This window comes from Hyposmocoma kahamanoa, unplaced genomic scaffold (assembly GCF_003589595.1).
Source record: "Hyposmocoma kahamanoa isolate Upper Pololo Valley unplaced genomic scaffold, ASM358959v1 87, whole genome shotgun sequence".
In the NCBI taxonomy this organism is placed as follows: domain Eukaryota; kingdom Metazoa; phylum Arthropoda; class Insecta; order Lepidoptera; family Cosmopterigidae; genus Hyposmocoma; species Hyposmocoma kahamanoa.
In genome coordinates, this window is record NW_020654422.1 from 9,128,152 (window position 1) to 9,139,683 (window position 11,532).

Sequence of the window (11,532 nt, forward strand, 5' to 3'; positions counted from 1 at the left end):
ACACACACACACACACACACACACACACACACACACACACACACACAAACACACACACACAAACACACACACACACACACACACATACACACACACACACACACACACGCACACGCACACACACAACCCCACACTAGGGAAACCATGGACATACACATACACAATCACAAATTACACCCAAACTGTCGAGAAAAATAAATGTAGGCTATACGAATATTTCTCTCTGCCCGGGAATCGAACTCAAAACCTCTGTGTCCGGCATGGTAACCGTCCGGCTACGGAGGCAGTTTTCCCAAATAATTTAGTGACCTAAGAGAGAACAAGCTGTGCTAGTTATTCTACAAGGAAAGTTTAACCATGAAAGTATGTTTTAGACAAATATACATATAACCGACAACTGTAGGCGTAGAAATAAAAACTCTTCGTGCTGATCTCCTGATAATTAAATTGACACTGACAAACAAAGGGCCACTCGTCCTTAGACTATGGAAAGGTTTCCATTATTTTTAAGGTTATGGAAACCATTATTTTTTTCCATCCTCCAACCACTTGTCAGAGTCTTTCAAAGCAGTTTAGCATTTATAATTGTAACTAAGAGATTTGTTTGTTATATAATGTTGGTTGGAATAATTTAAAATATTACAATCTAATCTATAAAATAATCAATACTTACCTACTACAATCACCCAAAGCATCAGGAGTTTCTTTGACAGTAATTTTCTAAATATTTATGTTCCAGCAATTTGTTTCTAATAATATTCCTACAAGATAAATGTCGATCATAACAATCCTGTTTTATAATACAACAAAACGTATTAAATTATAAATTAAGCTATTAACTTCAGAAGTATAATTTGTTTATCACGTTAAGCATCAAAATTAATGCAAGTGGCATAACTTGACCATAACTTTACACATTTTATTAGCGAGTTCACAAAGCGATTTCGTCAAGAACAGTATTATTGAACTTCAAACTTTTATCCAAGCAAAAACAAACCTTATTAAAAGAAGACAAAGTACAGTCTATAAGGTGAGTTTTAATCAAGCACTCCAGTCTGGACATCGACGTATAATTTCTGGTGTAATCGCTTTAATAATGGTAGAAAAAAGTGATATTATCTGCCCACGGTCAATAAATTAACACCGTTTAGAGCAAAATGTAGATTCTTAGTGTCGCTACTATTATAAATAAAGTGAGCTTGATGAGTAGATGTTTTAAAGAGGAGCGTTCGTGTGGGTGCGTGTGTGTGTTTTTATTTGGGTGCGTGAGCAGTGAGGCCTTATTAAAATATTTCGAGTGGAAACTGGAAGGACCACTTAGTGGTGCGCGGGAGTTTCACGCCTGAGTTGATACTACATTAAGTCGACAAGATAGCTTATTTGTGCTGAGCTGAGGATTAGTGGCTATAAATCACTGATTAGAATGTATTGACTGGCGTTGACTCTGGATCATGACCGTCGCTCTTATTTATCGACCGCTCGCTTTTTACTCTTTTATGGCTTCATTCGCCTATTTGTTAACGTTTTATCTACTTCGACCGGGTAGTTGGTTTTTCTAATTGGTTTCAAAATAAATAAAGAATTCAAAATTTGATTTTATCTGCTAAATGATAAATACCTAATTTTCAATTTTAAATGTTAACGGTCAGGTGCATCGATTAGCGTTGCAGCAATTAAACACATACAATTTTTAAGCTAATGACATTCACACTTGGAATTAACGCTACTAATAAAATAAACTTTGATAATAATTGAAGTACAGTGGAACTATAAAGGCAACCTTCGATGAGATGTCAATATCGTCAGTGTGCTTACAGAATTAGTTCAGCACAAATAGAAAACTAAGTCTCATACAGTACACCTGCACAAGCGTCGTTTAACATGCAAAATAATGCGAGGGAAGTGCTCGTCGCAGCAACTACGAGTCCGACCGAATGCGAAACAGTTTTATGCAAAAAATATTGTTTTACTCGCGAGTCTCAGCGCTATTAATGTCATCACGAGGCCGGAAAATTACACCTTTCGTGCAAATTTCAATACAAGATCGAAAGTGTACGCCGTATACTTTATGATTGCGCAAAACAACACTTTTGTTGAATCACTTTAAAAATACTCATGAATTATGGAGATCAAGCGGGTTAAAGACCGTCTTTCTTGGTTCTGTATTAAATGCGAATTTCAGTGATTCGCGTTAAATTGTGTGTGAAATTGTTCCAGGCACTGTTTGATACAAGTGACCGATAACGTTGGGAAATAATATGATTTCTATTTCTACGGTAATACATATTATAACCGGATAAGGTCATCATAACTATAAACTATTAAAGCATTATAATGAAATATACGTTTTGCATAAATTTTGCATGTAAAGTTGGTTATATGCATATTATAGATGCAGTCCTAATGCGACACTGCGTGCCAATTTGGAACAGGATTACGAGTATATCATTACTACGGCAAATGTTATTACACTCGTATGAACCATTTGCCATAATTATAGAATTTATTTACCGATAAGAATGTCCTGTTATTAATTTATCAATTATTCTCCTTCGGAACGAATACTTATTTAGTTTCAAAGGTACATTTTATTATAGTATAATGAACATTAACAAATATCCTTGTTGTTGAGATCACAATATTTGATAGGCTCTATAAAATAATTACCACCAATAAGAGTTAGCGGTTTATAAGCTAACCAATAAAAATTTCTATATAAAAATTCCATTCATTTCTCGAATAGGAAAAACATTTGTATCCGAGCTATCAACTCAAACGAACAAATTAAAATGACATTCCATCAAACCGCGATCAAATTAGCCATCGAGTTTCATTATAGTGGCCCTACTTTCTCTTTCTGCTTGCATATTCAATGATTCGCGAAGATTTACCCGTCAGCGAGAGGAAGTGAGCTTTCAATAAATAAACTGAAGCGCTGCCTACCGCGGTCTCATTTTTTGCTCACAATATGGTAATGAACGTTTACGATTTTCATGTCGATTGCTTGTTATACAATTTCTGTGCGCGTAAAAACCACAGGAAAGTATCAACTACATCTAACTATATTTTGTGGTTGGTATTTACCTTGGGAAATAAATTTTGTAATCTAAAAAATGTACATCCAGAATGAAATACGCTTAAAAGGTATATTTTTTTCCACTGATCAACATTACAGTAATGCGCAATTACTTAAATAAATTATCGGTTGTTCATAAAAAGCAGTAACATACTATGAGAACATTTAATTAGTGATCACATATTTGGAATGTAATAAAAATAAATTATGAAATTCCCCATCAGTAGTGACCCAACGTAGACGTTCAAGGCTTGCGTCACACATCTACCGAGCGAGTGTGAACAAGTGTCCTGCTGTATTCATTCACTCTATTTAAGAATGTTTTAGCCGACTTCACGGTCCATTAAAACATTGTTCTACTAATTAGGAGCATCACTTCAGTTTACAAAGCCACCTGATTATTATGCGTGATCACCATTTAAATGTTAATTAGATTTAATAACGCACCTGATCAAACGTAACTCGGTATAACCGCTCGGTGAAAAACACTCTGATATTGTGAAACATACCTAGTTGACTCATTTGAAATATTATTCAATAGCTTTGATATTCCGAAATTAATTTCAAATATTCAGCGCTTCTTTCGGTTATTAATCAAGTATGGTTGTCATTATTTCGGATTGTTTTGACAAAAAGTAACTGTGTGTTTTTCCAGCTTTTCGTTAGCGCTCTATTATTATTATTTTTCCAATATTCGACGGTGGTTTTTAATTTATTGTTTGCTAAATAATCTATTTTGTTAATTTTGTCAGTAAAGTCAATGAAAATCGAGGATTATTTAATTCAAGTAGTTTATATGTCGTAGTTACCAGCCACATATAAAAAAAACACAAAACATAGAGATGAAAAGCCTTATATATAAATTTTAACTGAAACAGAGTACTATAACTATGGTTACAAATGTTTGGCGTTGGTTCTAAACTCAGTATATGCTGTGTAGATTTGTATTGCACAGCATATACTGACTACTTTGCAGAAATGAAAGTTTTCGAATATCTCAATATTAAATAATAAAATAAGATTTCCTCGCAAATCACCGCCGTTTCTGTTTGTCGGTTTGCTTGCTACCGTTAATCAAAACGTTTCATAAGCTATGCGGCATAAATCGTCGGGTGAATATTGAGCAACGTTCACCGGAAACGTTACTGGGCAATCTAGCAACCGATCTACCGATACGACGATACAACAGATATCGATTAATTAGCTCGATTAGCAATACAATGCAGACAATGTCCTGTTGAGTTTTCGCTAGCTCATCGCTGCAGCTGGTAGCCGATGACAAATGACGGTCACTGCCACTTGCTACGTTTTAACACTTAATAATATAAACGTTATTACTTTGGCAGAAAGCATGTACAAAGAGTCCCCTGTTGTTTCAAAATAATATATCTTAATGATGTTTTCATAAGAAAAGAGCACCCGTATATTATCCATACATTAAGTTCATATTTAAATTTCAAAATGTACATAATCTATATAAGTACCTACCGAAAGATGTAAAGCAGAAAGTGTCTTCACGGGTGATAGTTCCACTCATACATTACTTAATTGATCTAAAGGTTCTATAGTAGCATTTATCACTTATGTTATAAAGATGTTTCTCCCATAATCTTAAAAACAGTAGTTTTAAACGCATTGGTTTACGATCTATTAATAGCACCGTAAATTATTAAGATTTTACATAAAACTCAACGAATCTTGTTTGAAAAAAATGGGATGAATAAATCAATCATTGGTGATTATGATGAATGTAATAAAATCAGTAAACAACAAGTAACATTGAAATTAAATTCGTAAAGTATTTGAACAATTTTGAAAAGTGGTTGTAAACTAGTGGAGAAGTCTATCTCGTCAATGGATGTTTCCGACACTAGGCCCCAAATGTACGGACCCTGCATATTCGGATCTCATCTGTCCCATTTTTAGTCACTTGCATGGCGGTTAGGTTTTGTTAAAATTCGTTCTACCGATTTTATTCATTTTCTACAAAAAGCTTTTTTTAACTTTTCTTTTGTGTTATACAATCCGGCAAAGTATCCACCTGTTGGAAAGTTGTTAGCGCTGTCTATAGAAATTAGCGATAAAAAGGAAATATCCTATAGCAACAGTGTTACCAGACTTAGTATATAAAATTTTGAATCTCTTTACAGTTTTTAGAATTTTCCTAAAAAAAATTACGACCGGAACCGACTGTTCTTAAATGATTGCGAATACATTTCATCACAAACTGATTTGTTTCACATATCTACACATATTAGCAACAGAAATCATATTTTTGTAGTTTTTTATTTTTTACGCAAAATTACTGCCTACTAAGAAATTATTATTATTGTTCTTCTTCTTCTTTAAGCTTATTGGCGGTGCTCATTTTTACTTTGCCAGTATCGAGTTTCCAGCTTAGTCAGTTTAGAGTCTTTTGCAGAATCTGTTGAGTATTGCGGGAGTAACAATGTGAGAAAGTACAAACTATCGTATTAGATCTTAAATTTCGATTTCGCAGAACTTTTAAGCTATCTTGAAAACGACGTACCTGTCCATGTATACTAATATAATATACTATTATAAATGCGAAAGTGTCTCTGTCTGTTACGTTTTCACGCCAAAACCGCTGAACTGAAAATGTTGATAAATTTTGATATCGAGATACATTTATCTCTATATACGTAGCCTATATCCCTTCTCTTGATACCTAAGAGAATAAAAAATAATATTAAAGAGGGTGCGTGTAATAGGCGATGAAAGTTTGTATGGACAACGAATAAAACTATGAAAATTTATATAGGACAGTAAGCTACCGACTTCGGTAGCTTACTGTCCTATATATATATGTCCTATATAATTAAGAATTTAATTGTATTGAAAAAAGCCGTTTAAATGCAATATAAAGATCCGCAACAAGCACATAGATGAATTCGTAACATCCGTTGACAACAGACCCTGGTTCGAGTCCATTCGGATCGAAGGAATCTTTGTATCAATAAAAGTAGTCAAAAAGTTATGGCAAAAAGTAAGCACCTACATTCAAAAGATTAAATCTTAAATTTTTCGTATACTTTTTCTAAATGTCATCACTGCAAATTTTTACTGGTGCCGTAAGCCGTGGTAGCCTAATGGTTTGACCTACTACCTCAGTCGTGGGTTTCTCGGAATTTATGTGCGAAATTTAATTTGAAATGTATCATGAGCTTTTCGGTGAAGGAAAACATCGCGGTGAAACCTGCACGTTGAAGAAGGTTCACAGCCCTCGGAAAACGTATGAAGTCCCCAACCTGCATTGGGCCAGCGCGGCGGACTATGGCCTAAACCCTCGTCTGAAAGGAGACCCAGCAGTGGGACGTATAAATGGGTTGATGATGACGATGAAATTTTTACTTATTTTTTATTATATTTCATCATATGTGGATACGGATCCAAGAAGGCGATTTATTATAGTCAGACGGTGCCTATATGGGTTAGGGACTTCAACATTAGCAAGAAGTATTGCAACAAAACAAATTTACGTAATTTAGAAACTAAAGTCAGACGGCGGCATGGCATAGGGATTCAAACCATAGATCTGTCAATTGAGAAGCAATCTTTCTCACACTATCCTCATAGTAGTGGGTATCCCACGACTATGAGGCACGAGGGAAAAGTGTTTTAAATATTGCAGATAGGCTATTTTGCTGCATGGAGACATTATTTTAATTTTAAAAGTTAGTAATACTGCATTCATTTTTGTTGCTTGCCTCATCGATAGGGTCAATTAATATAAAGATTTAAAAATAATATAATGTCTCCATGAAGCAAAATATCTTATCTACAATATTTAAAGTACTTTTCTTCCGAGTCGCATAGTCTTGGGACATTTCGTATGAGTACATTATGAAAAAAACTGAAAACATATATCCCGATATAGATAAAGGACAAAAAAAATTAATTTCCTGGATTATTTTTTGTTTTTTCAAACTTTTTATTTCACACGTGTAATAAATTTCAGTACGTATAATTATAATTAATGATTATTTGATAATATTAATGTTACTAACTAGCTGTACTCGTGCGTCTAAGTAATTAGAAATTATTTTAAGCGATTTTGTAAAATTCAATTAAATTGTAATTTTTTTAATACAAATGATGATAAAAATAAACTTACTAATGTCACATAAGTAACAAGAAAGAATTATAGAATTAATATTAGTCATCATACTAAGATTATGATAAGATTGATAAGATTGATGTGGGTGTATGTTTTATTAATAAAAGAATAAGTGCGCATTTCATCCCATCTCACCCGATGGAAAGTAACGATGAGGTCGACGACGGAGCATGCACACTTGAATAACGTCTATTCTCTCTCGTCTTGAAAAGTCCCAAGTTATAACGTCCAGGAAATAAGTCTACAGTCAGGGAATGCCACTCAACAGCCGTTCGCACTATAAAAGTGGAAGCGTAACACTTTTTGCCAATCTTTGGAATAACCACAACATAAGGGTGTAACCCCAGCCTAAGTCTATTCCCCTGATGATGGAACGAGCAAGGCGGAATTAAATCGTGCAATTCTATCGCACAGTCTCCGTGATATATCCTGTAGAATACAGACAAGCATGCAACTTCACGGCGATATTCAAGGCTCAGCAGCTTCGCCTCTACAGATTCCGAGTCACCTACAAGCCTCTTGGCACGCTTGTCAACTGAATCCAAGGTTGCCAGTTGGTATTTAGCAGAATCATTCCATCCTGTAGGTGGCAGCAGTACTCGGTAAATGCAGATATTACATTTTTCATGAAAAAGTATTTGGACCTACATTTACATTGTGTGAATAATCAGTTTGACAGCTGAATATTTGTGCTGTGTTAATATTACATGGTTTACTGTTAGACGTGGGTCTCCTAGTCAATAAAATATACTGTGGAAAACTTTAAGAGTTCTAATTTAAACCGTAAAAAAAATTTGAGCGTTATGTACTACTGGAAGGTTAAACATAACCAGCAATACTTTTCTCTTGAAATGTATCATATTTGTTTCCTCTACGTTAACCAGAAGGTTAACGTAGAGGAAACAAATCGAAACGAAGAGGAAACAAAAACAAAAAGGACATACTAAGACTAGTACTCAACTGCCTCCGTGGCCGAACGGTTACCATGCCGGACTGCCACGCAGAGGTCCCAGGTTCGATTCCCGGGTCGGGAGAAATGTTTGTATGGCCTACATTTATTTCTCTCGTGAGTTTGGGTGTAATTTGTGGTTGTCTATATGTGTGTCCATGGCACCCGCGACACAGGGTTTCCCTAGTGCGGGGCTATGTTGAGTGTGTGCGTTATTATTTTATTTAAGTATCTACTAATATAAATACTTAATTACATTAGTAAATATCTTAGTTTTTTACAAAAATGTTAATATTTTTAAACCTGACTGTTGCCAGAATTTATGCGATCCCATTAAAAAAATAATTAATAGTATTTTATGCATTCGTTGCTTAATGAAGGTTCTTAAAGTCGAGTACCACGAAGAGTTTAGGCCACGAGGCTTTACCGAGTGGTCTAATTAATAGGTACGAGATTTTAAGACCTAATTATATAATGATTGCATACAATACTTTTTCTACGACCAAATTAAATAATAAAACAGAACCAACATTTCATTTATATTTTGTTAACATTCCATGACAATAAACGCAATTTTTATTTAATACATTTTAACAATGATGTTATACTTATGCTCACTGCATTTAAACCAATTTATCAGGGTAGGCATGGTTCCATCATACAGCCTCCTCATATATTCAGACTAAAGCCATACAAATGCCAGAAAACAAAAAATCTAATTAGACGTGGCTAAAGCCTGCGTGCAGAACTTGATGAAATGAAATGAAAATTTTCAGCTGAGTGGTGAGTACGATAGACAATAGAATTTTGATTCATAACCATTTTTGTAAGTCAATGTTCATAACTGAAAAGTGCGCCTTTATGATATGGTTTATGACATTTTAATTGACAGATTAAAGTCCAGGAGTAGAACAATTATTAAAAAATATAACAATTAAATGGCGGCCCATTTACACTTAGCTCTTACATTTAAGAAAAAGTATTACTTACACAAGTATTACTTATTTTTTCTACTCCTGTACTTTAATTTCTCCATTATAGTTTTATAATAAACCATATCTTAGAGGCGCTCTTCTTAAGTAATTAATAGATTCAGGCGTTACTTTGCGGAAATCCACGTTAATAAAAATGGAAGTAAATTAATTTGCTACTCCGCGCTCTTTTAATTCTGAATCAAAATTCTATTGTCTATGGTACTCGCCGCTGAGCTGAAAAAAGTCATTAAAGTTCTGTACACAGAACTACAATGAGTATTAAAGGACTGTCTGTACACAGAACGGTGATGAGTTTCAAAAAAAGAACGTGCCCGCTGCTCAAACGCTATACTGCCTCCTGATTAGTTAAATTGGCCTGAAAGTCTTACAACCGAGCCATAAATCTTTATAAAAAAAATATTGGCTAAAATATATGCGGTACTTGGCCAGTTCTATTCTATCTCTTTGGTTTTTTGTCTTGTAGCGTTTGTGTGACTTTCGTCTAATAAATGAAGAGGCTGTATGTAGGTGGAACCTTTGCCTACCCTATACATCCATTTTTTTTTTTTTTTATTGTGACTCGGCAAAATGACTGCACCGCGCCTGATGGAAAGTGCGAATACAGTCCAGAGATGAGAGTAACGGATGGAAAACACAAATATCTTCACTCCGTCACTATCATTTTGCCGGTCTGGCCAAATGCTTCTTCACACTACGTTTGAAGGACCCGATGTTATAGAGGGGAGGGAATACATGCGCCGGGAGTTGGTTCCACAATTTGATGGTTCGGCATAAAAACGAATTGCCAAACTTTTTAGTGCGGGACGGTATTGAACTGACCGTCCATGTGTGGCAACGCAGTCCGGCACGGGTGGTCCGCTGATGGAATTTATTAATGGGTTAAAACTTATTAAAAAAAATTGCGTTTGTTGTCATAGATTGTTAACAAAACATACATTAAATATTGGTTCTGTTTCATTATTTCATTTACACGTAGAAAAAGTATTGTATGCAATAATTACATAATTAGATCTTAAATTCTCGTACACATTACCTACTTAGGCCAGTTGGCAAAACCTCGTGGCCTAAACACTGTACCTACTCGACTCCTAGGAACCCTCATTATGCATCGATTGCATAAAATACTGTTATTATTATACATACCAATACTGTATTATTAATTGGTAAAAATATTAATTGCCTTCAGTAAATAGAAAAGTAAGTTGTAGGTAAATAGGAATTAACTTTTTCTACCTTGACGCAATCTTAAATTAGATTTCTACAAATGCAAAACTACTTATATAGTATCTATAACTAGCTGAAATTCCTCATCAATTTTAATAATATAATTATTAAAAACATAATACTCAACTCTAAAACATAACAAACAAGAAGTTACTCTCACAAAAATGTGGAATTGGTAGTATTGAAAACTTGTATCTCTTTTTTATCTCGAGCCGTTCATGTTTACACATTTATTAAATAAGAAAATAATTTTTCCTATTTTTTGAAGATGTTATGTGGCTAATAAAGAAATATATAAAATAAAATGTTGTTTGTACCAGACTGACCTGTTGGGGATATGTTGAGTGGCTGTGTGATGGCAGCGGGTACAGGGGGCGCCGGCTCCATCTTCCAGGGGGCGCAGCACGAGACAGGGGAGAACTCGGGCGTGGGGCCGCTGCCCGCCGATATCAACATTGTCGAGCCACCTTTAGACTACGAGCCTTCTGCGACTTCGGCAAACGACACCAAAAGTCCACACTGCCCCTACAGTCCACAGTAATCTAAGAGTCCCCGACGATCGCTCAAACCCACGATTGTATTTTTGGCAAGTCAAGAGCTAAGCACCTATGTGACGGACAACACTCGTCCCGCACGCGCTCGCTTGAAGCTCAGCCAGAACACTGAAGAGCGCGCTTGCCGTGCCGGCGCGCCCACTCGCGCGCCTACTCCCATTCGCACGCCTTGGAAAAAATCACCGCAACCAAACAATAACAAGAAACTACCTCCACAGAATCAAACCTCAATGCACCTCTCACTCTAACGTTCTTAATTCGATTTTCGAACGCGTCAAAATTACGGCACCGGTCGATTCGATTTCAGCCTTCCGTCCTGTTCATTAGATCTTCATAGTCTACATCGACTGGCATTGCTCTACACAGACCACGCGTAAAGATCACATTCCCTCACTCTGTTCGCGGTTATTAGAGCCTTTTGGGAGTGAATGCGCGTAAAACTACTCCTACTCGCACTCGTTCGGTTCGGCTTAAGCATGAACCGTATGAAAGGGACAGGTGCTCAACCGCTGGTAGAATTACGGTAGTGAGCACAGGTGATCTTTTAACATTTCTTCGTAACGAAGGTGTTAATGTATATTTCTCTCTTTCTTTCT

The 11,532-nt window shown here is 35.6% G+C and overlaps 1 protein-coding gene across 2 annotated transcripts in view; it reads right to left on the reverse strand.

Annotated features, from left to right (window-relative positions):
• Positions 1 to 11,000, reverse strand: part of LOC113235137 (paired box protein Pax-6-like) — a 51,343-nt gene extending 40,343 nt beyond the window's left edge. For both annotated transcript variants that reach the window (XM_026470732.1, XM_026470731.1), the window contains exon 1: positions 10,709 to 11,000. In XM_026470732.1, the coding sequence (XP_026326517.1) occupies positions 10,709 to 10,838 (130 nt within the window). In that variant the 5' untranslated portion in view covers positions 10,839 to 11,000. The remainder of the gene's footprint in view (positions 1 to 10,708) is intronic.
• Between the last annotated feature and the right edge of the window lie 532 nt (positions 11,001 to 11,532).